Source organism: Pantherophis guttatus, chromosome 4 (genome assembly GCF_059756535.1).
Source record: "Pantherophis guttatus breed Tessera chromosome 4, ASM5975653v1, whole genome shotgun sequence".
NCBI classification, from domain to species: Eukaryota; Metazoa; Chordata; class Lepidosauria; order Squamata; family Colubridae; genus Pantherophis; species Pantherophis guttatus.
In genome coordinates, this window is record NC_142066.1 from 12,615,132 (window position 1) to 12,636,606 (window position 21,475).

Genomic DNA, 21,475 nt, shown 5'->3' on the forward strand with positions numbered 1-21,475 from the left:
CGCCGACGTGAGCCTGAAGGTTCTTGCGGCATCAATTTGTATAATTTCAAGACACCCTAGAACTTCAGAACGGATTGCCAGAAGTCCAGATTGTGTGAGAATATAAACTTCTAATTGTCCACATTTAGAATTTGAAGGACATCTACTTCTCTGCTGTATTTGGCTTACAGTTTGGTATATTTTCCATACAGTCACACATTCAGTAAATGATATGGTTTTTTTAAAAAAAAAAAAACACTCCAAAATGTGTTTTGGATATAATATAATATCCAATAATATATTTGGATAAAATATAATCCCCACTCATGTTTTACCCCACAAAAAAACCTATTTTCTTAAAATTCCATATTACCAATGCTTCCTTTCTTTTCTTGTGTGACTGTCCTTATTTTTCAACACCAAGGATTCCTACATATCACGGTTTTAAAATCCAACATACCAGCAGAATATAATACTGATTTTACACACTGCTTGAACGATGCACTGGTTTTTTAGTTATTTACCTAGGCAAAAGTGTTGATGGCAGTAGACTCCATTCATATTTATGGTTTGCGTACTCTTTTGCAGCAACCTTCATTTGATGGTCTTCTCAGTGAAATCTCAAGAACATGAAGAAAAGGAGACCAACGTCTTTTCTTCCTGCTTGTAGACTTGTTTCGCTTCTGTTGACAGCATTGGATGGATATCCCGGCTTGATTTATAGTCATATAGACAAGGATTGTCTGAATGTCATTTTAATTGCATCCTTTAGGAATAATTGGTCGTCCTGTAAGGAAACATTCTGATGATTGTCTCATTCTTTACTGGAATGAATTAAAGGCCAAGATCGTGAAGCACAAAAGGAAGACGTATTACATTTGATTGTTTGATGAGAGATAAATTATAGGTTTGATATTTCTGGTAGCTTCTAATGAGCTGTTTGCTAAACCAGAACTCAAAAGATTTCTGGCTTGGGTACAGATATGAGTTAGTTTATGCGAAGAAGATTTTTTTTCTTTATAATTTAAAAAAAAAATGAAGTGTTATATTAATTTGTGTTTGCTGTGATGAAGGTGGGGACTTACTTCCTTATTATGGTCTTTGTTTCTATTTCCTTTTTCTTCTATCGTCGCTCTTTTCTTTCTTTCTTTCTTTCTTTCTTTCTTTCTTTCTTTCTTTCTTCTCCTTCCTTCCTTTCTCCCTCCCTCCCTCCCTTCTTTCTTTTTTCTTTCTTTCTTTCTTTCCTTCTTTCTTTCCTTCTTTGTTACTTTCTTCTCCTTTCTCCCTTCCTCCCTTCCTCCCTTCCTCCCTCCCTCCCACCTTTCTTTCTTTCTTTCTTTCTTTCTTTCTTTCTTTCTTTCTTCTCCTTCCTTCCTCCCTCCCTCCCTCCTTCCTTTCTTTCTTTCTTTCCTCCCTTCTTCCTTTTTTCTTTTTTCTTTCTTCTCCTCCCTCCCTCCCTCCCTCCCTCCTTCCTTCCTTCCTTCTTTCCTTTCTTTCTTTCTTTCTCTTGCACTTTTTAAGCTTCTTTCTTACATTTTTTAATCTTTTAGTATAGTTTCTGTTTGTTTTGACAATATCTATTAAAAACTTCAATACAATATAAAAAACAGTAGTAACAGTGAAAGAAGGTGCCACTTCTCAAAGTTTCATCTCAAAGTTTCAGCAAAGAGTAGCTCCAGACGATCTGTTAATTCTCAAAATTTCACTTTCTAAATCACTATCTTTTTCTCCCCAATAAATTTCATCCTAAATTCAATAAATGGTTGACGTTATTCCTGGAAGGATCTGTCTTCTAACATTATCATGGATCTTAGCATTATTCAAGTGACTGCCTTTTTGTTTGTTAGGTTGTGAGTGTGTGTTTCGTTGCTGTTATGAAGCTGAACATATTGTGGGAAGAAATATCCATGTGGTTCAGTTCCAAGCCGGGAGAAAGGCACTGGAGACAAAATGGAGGCTTGAGGCTGATTGGAAAGTAGGTCCATTTACTGATGAAGCAGATTCACCAAGAACGTGAGATTCTTGGCAGCTGACCACATGGATTTGGGAGTGGGGAGGGTTTAAACCTTCTTTGGGCTTTGCACTTGAGCTTCCTTTTCCTGTGCAAGAACATGTATTCTATTGGCTGTTGTCAGACTCTCATGGGACCATGTAGGGGTTATGTAGGGGTCGTAGCTGGCTCTATAGGCAAAGTACAAATCCTAGGAGTTTGTCTGAGCTCCCAGGTTTGGTTGAAGTTTGGACTGCTGAGACGATGCAATGAAGAGGCTTGTGTTCTGAATGGGTGTTGGCCAATTCCTATTATGGCTTAATGGCTTTGTCCTGATTTGGATCTTGAGTGAGGGCTAATCCTATCACTCCGCCTTTGTCCAGACTTTGCTGCAAGGAATTTCAAAATATCCTGTCTTGAAAAATATGGCATATTTCACTTAATCCTCCAAGGAAAGATTGAAGGCAAATGAGGTCCAGGGAGAAGAACATCATCATGGCTTCAAAATCTGGTTTGGACAAAACTCAACAGCACTTTTATGTGCGGCTGTTTATCAAAATTAGGATCACCAACATGATCGCCAACATCCAATGATGGACATTGCACAAGAAGAAGATCCTGTCTTTTTTTAATTAAAAAGTTTTTTATTTATAATACAATTAAAAACATTGGCCATGGTGCGACTTTTTTGGTTTGAACATTTCCATCAAGTTTTACCTTACGACAAATACAGTTCATTTTCACTATGTTAATATATACAATCTAACACAATTCAAACATACGGATTCTTTCATCTGTGAAAATTACAATATCAATACCATTCCTATTTGTCACAGAAAACTAACATGAAAATTTTTAAACTTTTGACTTATCAATAATCCTTTGTCCTGACATTCCTCCTCCTTTCCAACCAATAATACATTTTATTCCAGATTTCATAATAGTCCGTATCACACTTATCTTTGAGTTCTAGAATCAACCTGTCCATTTCAGCACAAGTCAGTATCTTGTTTATACCTCTCCTTCTGAGGGGGTCTCTTTATTTTTCCAGTTTTGTGTGAAGGCCAATCTTGCTGCCATTAAAATATGTAACATTAAATATATTGTTCCCTTATTATATTTGTCCTTTATAATACCCAAAAGAAAAAGTTCTGGCTTTAACTCTATATTTTGAGTTAACATCTCTTCCAGCCATCATTTTATCTGGTGCCAAAAATCTCTAGCTTTCGGGCACTCCCACCACATATGACAAAAAATCCCTAGCTTTGTCTTGCATTTCCAATACATTGGTGAGAAGTTTTTGCTCATTTTAGATAATGTTCTGGGTGGGTGGTGCTACCTATAGAACATCTTGTATATATTTTCTTTATACATGGTGGCTAAAGTAATTTTTCTGTTAAGAAAACTGTCTTGAATGGAATTCTGCCTGCAGTATTTGCTTTGCCTATGAATAGAGCTATCTCTTTATCTCTTAAGTGCTGACATCTGCTGTGGGCTATTAAGGAAAATTGGGGTTGCTTTCTGTCTCAAAGAGAATGTTTCTCCATTCCTTCTTTAGGGAAATATAATATTTTGCCTTTTTAATATTCCTCAGAATATTTCATTCTTCTAGGAGAGGGCTGTAATTTTCTACAATATGCACTGCAAGCTAGGAAAATCAGGCCTAATATCATTAAAGTTTTGATGCCACCAGAATGAATAAATATATTTACAAACTTTACTCTCTGGGGAACCCATTAACAAATGTCTCCAAGGAAGTAACTCAACTTATACTTTTTAAATTCCAATTTATTTAACTGATTGTCAAGAGGGATATTTCTGCATAGCTAGGAGATAATCATCTGCTAAGTTCATTTTGGGAGAAAGTGTCACAGGATGAAGGAAAATACAAGCATACTCTATGTGTAGGCAAAGCCATCAGAATGCTAGTCAAAAGAAGACTGGATTGGAAGCGGCCCCATGAGATCTTCCTGCTGAAAGTTTGGGATGTGGAGATGAAAATAGGATCCACTACTTCCAGTCTTCTTCCAGATGCAACTGTACCTCTCACTGATGATTGTCGCCGAGGAATCCCCATTCTTCATGCCACTAGTTTCTCCCAGTTCATGTACACCTTATGAGAAGGATTCTTGTGAGGCTTTTGGATGAAGATTGTATCATTCAATTGTCTATTCATGATTCAGAGATAGCAACAGGAACCCGCCAAGAATTAACATCAGTCTGGTGATTTTTTCCCCCTCACATCACTTATATCAGGTATGACCAATTGGAAGTATTCTCTTAATAGAATAACAGAGTTGGAAGGGACACTGGAGGTCTTCTAATCCAACCCCCTGCTCAGGCAGGAAACCCTTTACCATTTCAGACAAACAGCTGTCCAATCTCTTCTTTAAAAACCTCCAGTTTTTAAAGACAATCATGGAGCACACACAGCTTCTAAAGGCAAGTTGTTCCATTGATTAATTGTTCTAACTGCCAGGAAATTTCTCCTTAGTTCTAGGTTGCTTCTCTCCTTGATTAGCTTCTGTCCATTGCTTCTTCTCCTGACCTCAGGTGCTTTGGAGAATAGCTTGACTTCTTTGTGGCAACCCGTGAGATATTGGAACCCTGCTATGATGTCACCCCTAGTCCTTCTTTTCATCAAAATAGACATAACCAATTCCTGAAAACGTTCCTCATGTATTTTAGCCTCCAGTTGTCTAGTCTAATCTAATCTAATCTAATCTAATCTAATCTAATCTAATCTAATCTAATCTAATCTAATCTAATCTAATCTAATCCAGTTGTCTAAAAAGAGCCTGAGTGGTGCAGCAGACTAATGTTACTGTTAAAGGTAGTATTTAGCTTCCAGCTGCCTGCAATTACTGCGAGTTCAATTCTCACCAGGCTCAAGGTTGACTCAGCCTTCCATCCTTTCTAAGGTAGGTAAAATGAGGACCCGCTTTGTGGGGGCAATAAGCTGACTTTGTATAAAATATACAAAAGTATAAAGGCTATTGCTTAATGCCTTGTAAGCTGCCCTGAGTCTCCGGAGAAGGGAAGCATATAAATAATATATATATATATCATCTTTATTGCTCTTCTCTGCACTCTTTTTAGAGCCTCAACATCCTTTTTACATCATGGTGACCAAAACTGGTTGCAGTATTCCAAGTGAGGTCTTAAACCAAGGAATTATAGAGTGGTATTAAAACTTCACGTGGTCACAGTCAGAGGAAGAGATGTAAGAGCTGAGGACCTTAAACTGGGAAAGGATCTGTTCTAGTTCACCTTTGTTCTCAATGGCTTCTAAGCCTACAGCTCAATGGTATTATAAGCAAAACTTCACTATCCATGATAATTCAGAAATCCGTATGTTATTTGAAGTAGCACAGAAGATGAGGGTCATTCATAGAACCCCAGCAATTGTCTTTTCACGATTAAATCGTTTAGATTGGGAGCAATCTTTATATGTAGAATTTCAGTTCCAGAGAACCACCTGGGTTCTTCCTACCAGAAGACATAGACTCCACTAAATAGCTGCCTGAAGAAAGGCTTTAGGTGAGAGCATCATTCTGCCTGTCAGTCAAGAAGGTACAACAACCAACAGCGTTGGAAGCTTCAGAGGAGAAGGGTGCAAAACTCCATTGATAGAAGAGAGTACAGAATATTTCACATTAATGTCACCTAAGAGATTTCATCTTATTATTGCAAGCTCTACTTGACTTAGAAGAAATGTCTCTTATGGCCAATGTGTTTTACTTCAGTAACTAACAGAGTTGGAAGGGATCTTGGAGGTCATCTATCCAACCTCATGCAGGAGACCTGTGCTAGGGATTCGAACCGCCGAACTGCTGATCTTTCTGATCGACAAACTCAGCCTCTTAGCCACCGAGCCACCTAGTCAGGCACTTCTACCAATAGAAGAACTGAAAACCACTTCTGGTAAGTTAAAAGAGTTCCTGCATGGATATCTCAATTTGTGTGTTTTTGAGCTCTCCATATTTTGTTGAATGTACATTACTTAGATAATACTTTGTTTGACCAAGTGTGATTAGACAAAAGGAATTTATGTGAGCAACAGTGGCATGGTGCTTAGAGTGCCGTACTGCAGGCTACTTCCGCTGACTGCCGGCTGCCTGCAATTTGCAGTTCAAATCTCACTGGCTCAAGGTTGACTCAGCCTTTCATCCTTCCGAGGTGGGTACAGTGAGGACCCAGACTGTTGGGGGCAATAGGCTGACTCTGTAAACTGCTTAGAGAAGACTGCAAAGCACTGTGAAACGGTATATAAGTAAGTGCTATTGCTATTGCTATTTCCAGTGTAGAAGCTTTCAGTGTGTTGATATATCTTCATATACTTCTATATAAAGGCGTTCGTGCTAGAGTTTTAATATTATAGACAGTCTTTGAGCATGAGATATGGAAAGGAATATGAGCCAGCTGTGTGCAGCAGCTTCCAAAAAAGCCTACACATCAACAGAAGGATAGAATCAAGATCACATGAAGTGTTAATACCACTTTATAGTGCCTTGATAAGGCCACACTTGGAATACTGCATTCAGTTTTGGTCACCACAAGGTAAAAAAAATGTTGAGGCTCTAGAAAGAGTGCAGAGAAGAGCAACAAAGATGATTAGGGGACTTGAGGATAAAACATATAAAGAACGGTTACTGGAACGGGATATGTCTAGTCTTATGAAAAGTAGTACTAGGGGTGACATGATAGCAGTCTCCCAATATCTCAGGGGCTGCCACAAAGAAGAGGGAGCCAAAGCACCTAAGGGTAGGTGCAATAGAAGCAATGGGTGGAAACTCATCAAGGAGAGAAGCAACCTAGAACTAAGGAGAAATTTCCTGACAGTTAGAACAATTAATCAGTGGAACAACTTGCCTCCAGAAGTTGTGAATGCTCCAACACTGGCAGTTTTTAAGAAGAGATTGGATAACCATTTGTCTGAACTGGTGTAGGGTTTCCTGCCTAAGCAGGGGGTTGGACTAGAAGACCTCCAAGGTCCCTCCCAACTCTGTTATCCTGTTTTTTCTCAATATCACATAACAGCAGCAATGCCAGCAAGTTCTTGTTTTATTAAAAACCACACATGCATCCAGGGCACTGAAAAGCAATGATTCAAACAAAATATCTTTTTTTTACAGAGTCACATTCTGAAGGACAGGTGACTATCATTACCCAGGTTGTGCTCCTGGGGGGAAGGCATTTCAATGTTGGTGCATTTCTTTCTTTCTTTTTTTCTTTTTAAAATAAATTTTTATTAGAGTATAAATATTAAAAAAAACATAACATAACATACACACAACAAACATTTATACAACATATAAACAAAAGAAATTTTGTTTCCTTCTTAAGCATTGTTTCAAAGCGACATTCTGCTTGTTATATATTTCTTCACCTCTCCTTAATATAATAACATTTTCTATATCGGTAATATTTCCTCTCTAGGTTTTTTGTTTATTTCTAGTTTTTAACCAATTATACCATTTATTCCATATTTTATAGTAATCTGATTCTTCTCTTTCTTGTATCTCTTTGGTTAACCTATCCATTTCAGCGCATTCTAAAAAAATTTCTATTAATTCTGTTTTGTTTGGCGTTTTTTCTTGTTTCCAATTTTTTGCGTATATTATTCTTGCAGCTGTTAGTATGTGAATTGTGAGATATTTAATATCTTTAGGGTATGATTTATTAAAAATTCCTAATAAAAACATTTCTGGTTCTTTGTCTATCTGTGTTTCTGTTATTTGTTCCAACCATTTTTTAATATTAGACCAAAATTTCTTTGCTGCCAGGCATGTCCACCATAGATGATAGAAGGTTCCTTGTGTCTTCTTACACTTCCAGCAGATCGGACTATTTTTAGGTTGTATTTTTGCCAGTCTAGGTGGAAACATGTGCCACCTATAAAACATTTTCAGTTGGTTTTCCATGTACACCACTGCTCTTGTTAATTTTATGTTTACTTGCCAAAACTTTCCCCATTTATCCAAGTTGATTGTATGTTTGATGTTTTGAGCCCATTTAATCATAGTTTCCTTGACTGTCTCTTCTTCCATTTTGTAGGGTAAAAGAAATTTGTAAATTCTACTACTTAGTTTATTTTCTGAATCTAGTATAATTTTATCTGTTTCTTGTTTTTGTTTATGAATTTCATATATTTTTATATGTTCTCTATATTTAGACTGTATTTGGTTGTACGTCCACCAATCTATTTCCCTTTCTATGTCTGTCTCCACTTGTTGTTTTGTCTTCAGTTTACCTTGATAGTCAATTAAATCTTTATATCTAATTATTTTTGTCTTATCTGTTCAATTTGGGTGTCTAATTGATTCTACTGGTGATAGCCAATTTGGTATTTTCATATAGTGTTGTTTTTTGATTTTGAGCCAAATTTGTAATAATGAGTTTCTTATTGTGTGTCTTTTAAAGTATGAATGTGTTTTGTATCTTTCGTCCCACATAAAGGAGTGCCAACCAATTTGAAGTTCGTGTCCCTCAATTGTTAAGGTTCTAAGATTTTGTAATTCTATCCAGTCTTTGACCCAGGACAGTACTGCTGCTTGATAATATGTCTCCCAATCTGGGAGTGCAGCTCCTCCTCTGTCTTTGTATCCTGAAGCAGCTTAAATTTTATTCGTGGCTTTTTCCCTTGCCATATAAATTTAGATGTCATTTTATTCAAATTTTCAAAGAACGATTTGTCTATTTTTATTGGGGTAACCTGAAACAGATGTAGAAATTTAGGCAGTATAGTCATTTTAATGGCCGAAATTCTTCCTAAAAATGAGATATGTAAGTTTTTCTATTTTTCTAAATCCTTCTTTGTTTGTTCTATTAGCTTGTCATAATTATTTTCTTTTATTGCTGAAGTTCTTGTGGATAGCCAGATTCCTAAGTATTTTATTTTTTTCATTGTTTGGATTTGTATACTATCTGTTAATTCTTTTTCTTGATTTTTCGTAAGGTTTTTTACAATTAATTTTGATTTGCTTTTATTCATTTTCAGTCCAGCCACGTCTCCAAATTCTTCTATTTTTTGAAACAGATTTGGTATAGATTCCATGGGGTTTTCTGTTATAAACACTAGGTCATCAGCAAAGGTCTGGACTTGGTATTCTTCTTTATTAATTTTTAAACCTTCAATTCCTTGATCTTCTCTAATTTTTTTCAGAAGTATTTCCAAAGATAGTATGTACAATAAAGGTGAGAGTGGGCAGCCTTGTCTGACTCCTTTTGTTATATTAAATTTATCTGTTATGTCGTCATTCATAATTATCCTTGCTGTTTGATTAGTATAAATTTCTTCTATAATTTTCCCAAATTTTTCCCCAATTTGCATATTTTGTAGTTGTCTAATCATTAATTTCCAGTTTTGGTTATCGAAAGCTTTTTGGGCGTCAAGGAAAACCAACGAAGGCTGTTTTTTCCGGATGTGATTCATAGTATTCTAGAATGTTAAGTATTATTCTCATGTTATTTTTTATTTGGCATCCCGGCAAAAATCCATTTTGGTCTGCATGTATGTATGTATTTAGTACTAATTTAATTCGCTCTGCCAGAATTGCTGCAAATATTTTGTAATCAGTGTTCAGTAATGAGATAGGTCTATAGTTTTGAATTTGCTGGAGATTTGTATCTTCTTTTGGTATGATTGCGATTATTGCTTCTGTCCATGTCTTGGGAATTTTAGCTTTCTCCATGACTTCATTGTATAACTTCAACATATTTTGTCCCAGTTGGTGCATTTCTATGAGAAGAAGCCTGATGGAGTAGACCCCAGTCTCTTGGCTTCAGGAGGCTGTTTCTGGCACTCTTTGGTGAGAGGTCTGGTGAGAGAACTTGGGACTCAAGAGAAGATGGTAAAATGGCACAGCAGCACTGTTATTAACATCAAGCTGTCTGCGATTACTATAAGTTTAAATCTCACCAGGCTCAAGGTTGACTCAGGCTCCCATCCTTTCTAAGGTATGTAAAATGAGGACCCGGTTTGTGGGGGCAAAAAGCTGACTTTGTATAAATATACAAAAGTATGAAGGCTATTGCTTAATGCATTGTAAGCTGCCCTGAGTCTCCGGAGAAGGGCGGCATATAAATCAAATTAAAATAAATAAAAATAAAATAATGTATATATATTTAACGGTACCAATCTGCAGTGAGTTTTTTCTTGGCTTGATTTTTCTCCATTAGCAAATTCATGATGGGAACTAGGACTCAGAATAGCACAACACAAGTGACCGAGTTCATCCTCATTGGCTTCCAACTACCTAGGGCCATGGAACTCTTCCTTTTTTCATTGCTCCTGGTTGTGTTGTTTTTCACTTTGGCTGGGAACCTCATGATTATCACTCTGGTATGCGTGGACCAACGTTTGCAAACCCCCATGTATTTCTTCCTCTGCAACCTCTCCTTTCTGGAGGTATTTTTCGTTCTGTCAATCACACCGAAGATGTTGACCAATCTAGTTTCTATGAACAAATCGATCTCTTTCTTGGGCTGCGTCATTCAGTGCTACTCTTATTTCTTCTTTGGTACCTGTGAGATCATCATCATTGCCGTGATGGCCTTTGACCGCTACATTGCTATCTGCCATCCATTGCGCTACACCATCATCATGAATGGGCGGATCTGTGTGAGTCTCGTGTTGGGCTACTGGATTGCTTCTTTTATGAGTAGTTTTTTGCCAATTTTTCTCCTGGGGCAGCTGTCCTTCTGCAGCTCTAATGTGATCGATCATTTCTTCTGCGACTATGCTCCACTGATCCAGCTTTCTTGCAATGATGTAGATACTCTCCTGAGGCTGGAATCTAGCCTCTCTGCTCTGATGTTACTCAGCTCTTTGTGTGTAACTGTTGTCTCTTACGTCTACATAATTGTGACTATCTTGAGGATGAAGACCAGTGGCAGTCGTAAGAAGACTTTTTCAACCTGTGCCTCTCACCTCACGGTCGCTTCCATCTTCTACGGCAGTGCCATCTTCATGTACTCTTTGCCCAGCAAGGGTCGGTCTCGGGATGCCCAGAAAGCTGTGGCAGTTCTTACTGCTGTGGTTACGCCATTACTGAACCCTTTTATTTACACTTTGAGGAATGAGAAAGTCAAGGATGCTTTCCGAGACTGTTTGCAGAGGCACAAACGTATTTTGTGAGGAGAAATCATTGGAAGGACGTTGCCAACCTTGGCTGATCTCATACAAATGTAAACAGACTTGGATTTTATTAATACACTAGCTGATAACCTGGCATTGCCTGGGTATTTATTTATCCCAATCCTGTATTAGACAGGACAAGCAACTTAATCCTGAGCCCTGATTTCAGCAAGAATTAAATTAGTTAAAAATGTTTTCCCTGTGCCCCCAAAGCATCTAGTAAAATGATTCCATCTTGTTGTTTTGCTAGCTGATCCATGATCATTTGGTAGGCTTTTTTCTGATATTGATTTAGAAGTCGCTCCTTGTCCATGATATACTGTTTGCACTAAGCTGTTCGACATTGTAGTTCTTTTCTCGTATGTAATCTGTGTGAAGTACGTCATCTCGGTCTCGTAGTGGTGCAAGCAGGCCGAGTTGCAGTAATGTTTTACTGATCATGGCCATACATTTGTCCTCAAAAATAATTGAAGCCTTGTTGAAAATGTCTGGACCAAAAGTATTTTGTGATGTTGGAGTTTCCCCCTTACCAGAGGGAGCCCCCTTGTGGAGTACTGTGAAGCTGTTACCATCGCAACTCCACTATGCTGCACAGTAGAAGCCATTTGAAGGTACAACAGGCTGTATCTTAACAGAACATGCATTCTGAGGGGTTTTAGGGGTGTTTTATCCCTACAGTATTTGTTTCCAGAGAGCAAGTCATCTGTGTACCAAGTTTGGTTGAAATTGCTCAAGGCGTTCCACAGTTATGCTGGAACATAGACACATACACACACACAGAGAAACACACACACACACACAAAACCCTTTATATATATATATATATATATATATATATATATATATATATATATATATATATATATATGTATATGTATATATATATATATATATATATAAATATAAAGATGGATGAGACAACTATCATCTATTGCTGTAGTGAGGGACACATGACATGGGTTTTATAATTTGTTTGTTAACATCATTTTAATTTGACTTATTTTCTATGTTCAAGTTCATTACAGACTGGAATGTGGGAAAATTTTTATCATATGGTTGTATAGATCGATTACATAGCTTTTAAAATTACTAAAATGAAATGATAATTTACAGAAGGATTTCTGGTGACTTATCTCATCTGGTTATCTAACTTCAAACAAGTTTTGTACTGTTACTTTTACTGTTCAAGGAGAGGTTACTCTTATGTTGTCCGACCAATTTTCCTCTTTTGTTTTTTTTTTGTTGTGTTAACCATAAAAAAGGAATGTAAGATGGGTCTCAAGGTTCTCCTTTTCCTAGGGAGATCCCACTTTATCAGGGTACCCTAATAAAGTTCTTTGAAATGATCTTCCCATTCGGTTGCTTATTGGGAAGGTAAACCAAGGCAAAACATAGGGCCAGATCTGGCTGTCACTAGTCTAAATTGGGATTTCAAAAAATACATTCTAGAACAACAGGGCCTTCTGTAGAGGAACAGCATGGGCAATGGCCACAATTACATCAGAATTAAATTTTGTCAGAGTATGGTTTTCATGTTATGATGGATAGTTCTGGTTTGGAAACAATCTATGTACACTTTTATGTTGCAAAACTGTTGCCTTTCTTTCTCTATTTCAAATCCTGATATTGACTGAGGATTAGCACTGAAATTCTCCTCTATTGGGACTACAATTCTCGTTTGACTGTTTGCATCTAATGCTTTATGATGAGTGTATTTTTACAATGATTATGATAATGATCTAGTACTATTGTTGTATGTACAGTACACTGAAAGCTTATGCACCGGAGACAAATTCCTTGTGTTTCTATTCACACTTGCCAATAAAGAATTCCATTCCATTCCATTCTTCCATTCCATTTCATTCCATTCCATTCCACTCCACTCCACTCCACTCCACTCCACTCCACTCTACTCTACCCTACTCTACCCTATCCTACCTACCCTACCCTTATTCTATTTTATTTTATTTTATTAATTTTATTTCAAATTTATATACCACACCTTATCCCGAGGGACTCAGGACAGTGTACAGCCAGATAAAAAACATACAATACAAACATTAAAAACAATTAAAAGAATATATATTAATTTGACCCCAGTTTAAAATGACAAACCAATTAAAATATTTAAAAATATGTTAAGCCAGCCCGGCTTGCTGAAAAAAGAAAGTTTTAAGAGCACGGCAGAAGGCACCGAGGTCTTGGATTCTCCTTATCTCTGGGGGCAGCTGGTTCCAGAGGGTAGGTGCCCCCACAGAGAAGGCCCTCCCCCTGGGGGTCACCAGCCTACATTGTTTGGCTGATGGCACACCGAGGAGGCCCTCTCTGTGGGAGCGCACAGGTCGATGGGAGGTTGTCGGTAGCAGCAGGCGGTCTCGAAGGTAACTAGGTCTATTCTATTCTATTCTATTCTATTCTATTCTATTCTATTCTATTCTATTCTATTCTATTCTATTCTATTCTATTCTATTCTATTCTATTCTATTCTATCCTCTTTTTAGGCAAGATGAAACATTGGTCCTCTTAAATCCCAGTTTTGAGGTTTCAGCATCTACTCAGTTTTGTCCAGGTTCAAAAGCTTGTTCAAGTACTAATCAATACAAGGCCAGTAAATATGTGCTAGACTGGGAGGTTAAACTGAATTCTTAAGGACACACATGGCCACCCAATGTTTTGGGGTTCTCTCCTGGATCTTGTCCAGAAGTCCACCAAATACATAATCCAAGGCTGTCAAACTTGCGGCCTGTGGGCCAGATATGCTAGGGAGTGCTAATCGAGTTACTTTGAATGTTCACTAAGAAAATGCTCATAAGCCAGGGATTACCTGTAATACCAATCAGTTCTCTCTCAATCAATTTCAAGCAGAAAAGTAGAAGCACACATTTGCAAAACTCATGGAAAATGGTGGAAATCAAGTGGACTTGGCCGTTTCTAATTCCATTAGCCAGTGGATTCAGAGAGCAGATATCTGAAGAACAATTGCAAACATCACAAAACGTGACCAGAACTTGAAAGTTTGGATGTAATGGATTATCTGGACGCTTTTCAGTCCAGCTTCAGACCTGGCTACAGTATGGAAACTGCCTTGGTCACGCTGATGGATGATTTCTGGCGAGCCCAAGACAGGGGTCATTCCTCTATCTTGGTGCTACTTGACCTTTCAGTGGCTTTCGATACCATCGACCATGGTATCCTTCTGGGGCGACTAAGAGAGCTGGGAGTGGGAGGCACCGTGTTGCGGTGGTTCACCTCCTATCTCTCTGGTCGATCACAGTCGGTGCTGGTAGGAGGACAGAGGTCGTCCCCTAGGCCCCTCGTCTGCGGGGTGCCTCAGGGCTCAGTCCTCTCTCCCCTCCTACTTAACATCTACATGAAACCACTGGGAGAAATCATCCAATGACACGAGGTAGTGTCAACATCCAATGATGGACATTGCACAAGAAGAAGATCCTGTCTTTTTTTTAATTAAAACGTTTTTTATTTATAATACAATTAAAAACATTGGACATGGTGCGACTTTTTTGGTTTGAACATTTCCATCAAGTTTTACCTTACGACAAATACAGTTCATTTTCACTATGTTAATATATACAATCTAACACAATTCAAACATATGGATTCTTTCATCTGTGAAAATTACAATACCGATACCATTCTTATTTGTCACAGAAAACTAACATGAAAATTTTTAAACTTTTGACTTATCAATAATCCTTTGTCCTGACATTCCTCCTCCTCTCCAACCAATAATACAGTTTATTCCAGATTTCATAATAGTCCGTACCACACTTATCTTTGAGTTCTAGAATCAACCTGTCCATCTCAGCACATGTCAGTATCTTGTTTATACCTCTCCTTCTGAGGGGGTCTCTTTATTTTTCCAGTTTTGTGTGAAGGCCAATCTTGCTGCCGTTCAAATATGTAACATTAAATATATTGTTCCCTTGTTATATTTGTCCTTTATAATATCCAAAAGAAAAAGTTCTGGCTTTAACTCTATATTTTGAGTTAACATCTCTTCCACCCATCATTTTATCTGGGGCCAAAAATCTCTAGATTTCAGGCACTCCCACCACATATGATAAAAAGTCCCTAGCTTTGTCTTGCATTTCCAACACATCAGTGAGAAGTTTTTGCTTATTTTAGATAATCTTGTGGGTGGGAGGTGCCACCTATAGAACATCTTGTATATATTTTCTTTATACGTGGTGGCTAAAGTAAGTTTTCTGTTAAGAAGTTCCTGTCTTGAATGGAATTCTGCCTGCAGTATTTGCTTTGCCTATGAATAGAGCTATCTCTTTATCTCTTAAATGCTGACATCTGCTGTGGGCTACTAAGGAAAATTGGGGTTGCTTTCTGTCTCCAAGAGCATCTTTCTCCATTCCTTCTTTAGGGAAATACAATATTTTGCCTTTTTAATATTCCTCAGAATATTTCATTCTTCTAGGAGAGGGCTTCAACTTTCTACAATATGCACTGCAAGCTAGGAAAATCAGGCCTAATATCATTAAAGTTTTGATGCCACCAGAATGAATTTACAAACTTTACTCTCTGGGGAACCCATTAACAAATGTCTCCAAGGAAGTAACTCAACTTATACTTTTTAAATTCCAATTTATTTAACTGATTGTCAAGAGGGATATTTCTGCAGAGCTAGGAGTTAATCATCTGCTAAGTTCATTTTGGGAGAAAGTGTCACAGGATGAAGGAAAATACAAGCATGCTCTATGTGTAGGCAAAGCCATCAGAATGCTAGTCAAAAGAAGACTGGATTGGAAGCGGCCCCATGAGATCTTCCTGCTGAAAGTTTGGGATGTGGAGATGAAAATAGGATCCACTATTTCCAGTCTTCTTCCAGATGCAACTATACCTCTCACTGATGATTGTCGCCGAGGAATCCCCATTCTTCATGCCACTAGTTTCTCCCAGTTCATGTACACCTTATGAGAAGGATTCTTGTGAGGCTTTTGGATGAAGATTGTATCATTCAATTGTCTATTCATGATTCAGAGATAGCAACAGGAACCCGCCAAGAATTAACATCAGTCTGGTGATTTTTTCCCCCTCACATCACTTATATCAGGTATGACCAATTGGAAGTATTCTCTTAATAGAATAACAGAGTTGGAAGGGACATTGGAGGTCTTCTAATCCAACCCCCTGCTCAGGCAGGAAACCCTGTACCATTTCAGACAAACAGCTGTCCAATCTCTTCTTTAAAAACCTCCAGTTTTTAAAGACAATCATGGAGCACACACAGCTTCTAAAGGCAAGTTGTTCCATTGATTAATTGTTCTAAGTGCCAGGAAATTTCTCCTTAGTTCAAGGTTGCTTCTCTCCTTGATTAGCTTCTGTCCATTGCTTCTTCTCCTGCCCTCAGGTGCTTTGGAGAATAGCTTGACTTCTTTGTGGCAACCCGTGAGATATTGGAACCCTGCTATGATGTCACCCCTAGTCCTTCTTTTCATCAAAATAGACATACCCAATTCCTGCAACCATTCCTCATGTATTTTAGCCTCCAGTTCTCTAATCTAATCTAATCTAATCTAATCTAATCTAATCTAATCTACTCCAGTTGTCTAAAAAGAGCCTGAGTGGCGCAGCAGACTAATGCTACTGTTAAAGGTAGTATTTAGCTTCCAGCTGCCTGCAATTACTGCGAGTTCAATTCTCACCAGGCTCAAGGTTGACTCAGCCTTCCATCCTTTCTAAGGTAGGTAAAATGAGGACCCAGATTGTGCGGGTAATAAGCTGACTTTGTGCATATAAATCAAATAAAAGTAAATAAAAATAAAATTATATATATATATATATATGTTTTTCTTCTAGCCAGGTTTTCCCTACGTAGTCAAGGTTTTTTTGTAGCTCCAGCTCAGTAGAATCTCATCTACTCGGTTCTGGGCTTTTTTCTTTTCTAACACCTAGCTAGCTCTCACTGCTAGGTGGGAGACCTAAATAGATCCATTTCTAGCTCGTTAGCTGTCATCAGTAGGCCACACCCATATCCTCCCTGTAAAGGCACAGTATCAATTTTCTTACTTCTTCGTAGGGTTTATGTGTGTTTTTCTTCTAGCCAGGTTTTCCCTACGTAGCCAAGGTTTTTTTGTAGCTCCAGCTCAGTAGAATCTCATCTACTCGGTTCCAATCTGCAGTGAGTTTTTTTCTTGGCTTGATTTTTCTCCACTAGCAAATTCATGATGGGAACTAGGACTCAGAATAGCACAACACAAGTGACCGAATTCATCCTAATTGGCTTCCAACTACCTAGACCCATGGAACTCTTCCTTTTTTCATTGCTCCTGGTTGAGTTGTTTCTCACTTTGGCTGGGAACCTCATGATTATCACTCTGGTATGCGTGGACCAACGTTTGCAAACCCCCATGTATTTCTTCCTCTGCAACCTCTCTTTTCTGGAGGTATTTTTCGTTCTGACAATCACACCGAAGTTGTTGACCAATCTAGTTTCTCTGAACAAATCGATCTCTTTCTGGAGCTGCATCATTCAGTGCTACTCTTATTTCTTTCTTGGTACCTGTGAGATCATCATCATTGCCGTGATGGCCTTTGACCGCTACATTGCTATCTGCCATCCATTGCGCTACACGATCATCATGAATGGGCGGGTCTGTGTGACTCTTATGTTGGGCTCCTGGATTGCTTCTTTTGTGAGTACTTCTGAGCCAGTTTTTCTCCTGGGCCAACTGTCCTTCTGCAGCTCTAACGTGATCGATCATTTCTTCTGCGACTATGCTCCACTGATCAAGCTGTCTTGCAATGATATAGATAGTCTCCTGACTCTGGCAACTAGCCTCTCTGGTCTGTGGTTACTCAGCTCTTTGTGTGTCACTGTTGTCTCTTACCTCTACATAATTGTGACTGTGGTGAGGATGCAGATCAGCGGCAGTCGTAGGAAGACTTTTTCAACCTGTGCCTCTCACCTCACGGTCGCTTCCATCTTCTACGGCAGTGCCATCTTCATGTACTCTTTGCCCAGCAAGGGTCGATCTCGGGATGCCCAGAAAGCTGTGGCAGTTCTTACTGCTGTGGTTACCCCGTTACTGAACCCTTTTATTTACACTTTGAGGAATGAGAAAGTCAAGGATGCTTTCCGAGACTGTTTGCAGAGGCACAAACGTATTTTGTGAGGAGAAATCATTGGAAGGATGTTGCCAACCTTGGCTGAGCTCATACAAGTGTAAACAGATTTGGATTTTATTAATACACTAGCTGATAACCTGGCATTGCCTGGGTATTTATTTATCCTAATCCTGTGTTAGACAGGACAAGAAACTTAACCCTGAGCCCTGATTTCAGCGAGAATTAAATTAGTTAAAAATGTTTTCCATGTGCCCCCAAAGCATCTAGTAAAATGATACCACCTTGTTGTTTTGCTAGCTGATCCATGATCATTTGGTATGCTTTTTTGTGATATTGATTTAGAAGTTGCTCCTTGTCCATGATATACTGTTTGCACTAAGCTGTTCGACATTGTAGTTCTTTTCTTGTATGTAATCTGTGTGAAGTACGTCATCTCGGTCTCTTAGTGGTGCAGGCAGGCCGAGTTGCAGTAATGTTTTAATGATCATGGCCATACATTTGTCCTCAAGAATAATTGAAGCCTTGTTGAAAATGTCTGGACCAAAAGTAATTTCTGATGTTGGAGTTTCCCCCTTACCAGAGGGAGCCCCCTTGTGGAGTACTGTGAAGCCGTTACCATCGCAACTCCACTATGCTGCACAGTAGAAGCCATTTTAAGGCACAACAGGCTGTATCTTAACAGAACATGCACCCTGAGGGGTTTTAGGGGTGTTTTACCCCTACAGTATTTGTTTCCAGAGACCAAGTCATCTGTGTACCAAGTTTGGTTGAAATTGCTTGAGGCATTCCACAGTTATGCTGGAACACACACACACACACACACACACCCCTTTATATATATATATATATATATATATATATATATATATATATATATATATATATATATATATATATATATATAGATGGATGAGACAACTATCATCTATTGCTGTAGTGAGGGACACATGACATGGGTTTTATAATTTGTTAGTTAACATTTTAATTTGACTTATTTTCTATGTTCAAGTTCATTACAGACTGGAATGTGGGAAAATTTTTATCATATGGTTGTATAGATTGATTACATAGCTTTTAAAATTACTAAAATGAAATGATAATTTACAGAAGGATTTCTGGTGACTTATCTCATCTGGTTATCTAACTTCAAACAAGTTTTGTACTTAATTTACTGTGCAAGGAGAGGTTACTCTTATGTTGTCCGACCAATTTTCCTCTTTCGTTTTTCTTTGTTGTGTTAACCATAAAAAAGGAATGTAAGATGGGTCTCAAGGTTCTCCTTTTCCTAGGGAGATCCCACTTTATCAGGGTACCCTAATAAAGTTCTTTGAAATGATCTTCCCATTCGGTTGCTTATTGTGAAGGTTAACCAAGGCAAAACATAGGGCCAGATCTGGCTGTCACTAGTCTAAATTGGGATTTCAAAAAATACATTCTAGAACAACAGGGCCTTCTGTAGAGGAACAGCATGGGCAATGGCCACAATTACATCAGAATTAAATTTTGTCAGAGTATGGTTTTCATGTTATGATGGATAGTTCTGGTTTGGAAACAATCTATGTACACTTTTATGTTGCAAAACTGTTGCCTTTCTTTCTCTATTTCAAATCCTGATATTGACTGAGGATTAGCACTGAAATTCTCCTCTATTGGGACTACAATTCTCGTTTGACTGTTTGCATCTAATGCTTTATGATGAGTGTATTTTTACAATGATTATGATAATGATTTAGTACTATTGTTGTATGTACAGTACACTGAAAGCTTATGCACCGGAGACAAATTCCTTGTGTTTCTAATCACACTTGCCAATAAAGAATTCCATTCCATTCCATTCCATTCCATTCCATTTCATTCCACTCCACTCCACTCCACTCCACTCCACTCCACTCCACTCCACTCCACTCCACTCTACTCTACCCTATCCTACCTACCCTACCCTTATTCTATTTTATTTCATTTTTTTTAATTTTATTTCAAATTTATATACCACACCTTCTCCCGAGGGACTGAGGACGATGTACAGCCAGATAAAAAACCTACAATACAAACATTAAAAACAATTAAAAGAATATATATTAATTTGACCCCAGTTTAAAATGACAAACCAATTAAAATATTTAAAAATATGTTAAGCCAGCCCGGCTTGCTGAAAAAAGAAAGTTTTAAGGGCACGGCGGAAGGCACCGAGGTCTTGGATTCTCCTTATCTCTGGGGGCAGCTGGTTCCAGAGGGTAGGTGCCCCCACAGAGAAGGCCCTCCCCCTGGGGGTCACCAGCCTACATTGTTTGGCTGATGGCACCCTGAGGAGGCCCTCTCTGTGGGAGCGCACAGGTAGATGGGAGGTTGTCGGTAGCAGCAGGCGGTCTCAAAGGTAACTAGGTCTATTCTATTCTATTCTATTCTATTCTATTCTATTCTATTCTATTCTATTCTATTCTATTCTATTCTATTCTATTCTATTCTATTCTACTCTACTCTACTCTACTCTACTCTACTCTACTCTACTCTACTCTATTCTATTCTATTCTATTCTATTCCCTTTCTTTATTCTATTCTATTCTATCCTCCTTTTAGGCAATATGAAACATTGGCTTGCTGAAAAAAGAAAGTTTTAAGAGCACGGCGGAAGGCACCGAGGTCTTGGATTCTCCTTATCTCTGGGGGCAGCTGGTTCCAGAGGGTAGGTGCCCCCACAGAGAAGGCCCTCCCCCTGGGGGTCACCAGCCTACATTGTTTGGCTGATGGCACCCCGAGGAGGCCCTCTCTGTTGGAGCGCACAGGTCGATGGGAGGTTGTCGGTAGCAGCAGGCAGTCTCGAAGGTAACTAGGTCTATTCTATTCTATTCTATTCTATTCTATTCTATTCTATTCTATTCTATTCTATTCTATTCTATTCTATTCTATTCTATTCTATTCCCTTTCTTTATTCTATTCTATTCTATCCTCCTTTTAGGCAAGATGAAACATTGGTCCTCTTAAATCCCAGTTTTGAGGTTTCAGCGTCTACTCAGTTTTGTCCAGGTTCAAAAGCTTATTCAAGTACTAATCAATACAAGGCCAGTAAATATGTGCTAGACTGGGAGGTTAAACTGAATTCTTAAGGACACACATGGCCACCCAATTTTTTGGGGTTCTCTCCTGGATCTTGTCCAGAAGTCCACCAAATACATAATCCAAGGCTGTCAAACTTGCGGCCTGTGGGCCAGATATGCTAGGGGATGCTAATCGACTTACTTTGAATGTTCACTAAGAAAATGCTCATAAGC

General features: G+C 38.4%; 2 protein-coding genes across 2 annotated transcripts; both read left to right on the plus strand.

Annotated features, from left to right (window-relative positions):
* Positions 1–10,156: 10,156 nt before the first annotated feature.
* Positions 10,157–11,884, plus strand: LOC132709933 (olfactory receptor 6M1-like). The gene has a single exon (XM_060684993.2). It carries the CDS (start codon positions 10,158–10,160, stop codon positions 11,106–11,108), a length of 951 nt encoding a protein of 316 aa, XP_060540976.1. The 5' UTR covers position 10,157; the 3' UTR covers positions 11,109–11,884.
* A 5,495-nt stretch (positions 11,885–17,379) lies between these two features.
* On the plus strand, positions 17,380–18,253 carry LOC132709930 (olfactory receptor 6M1-like). The gene has a single exon (XM_060684991.2). The coding sequence runs from the start codon at positions 17,381–17,383 to the stop codon at positions 18,251–18,253; it is 873 nt and encodes a 290-aa protein (XP_060540974.2). The 5' UTR covers position 17,380.
* Positions 18,254–21,475: the final 3,222 nt, after the last annotated feature.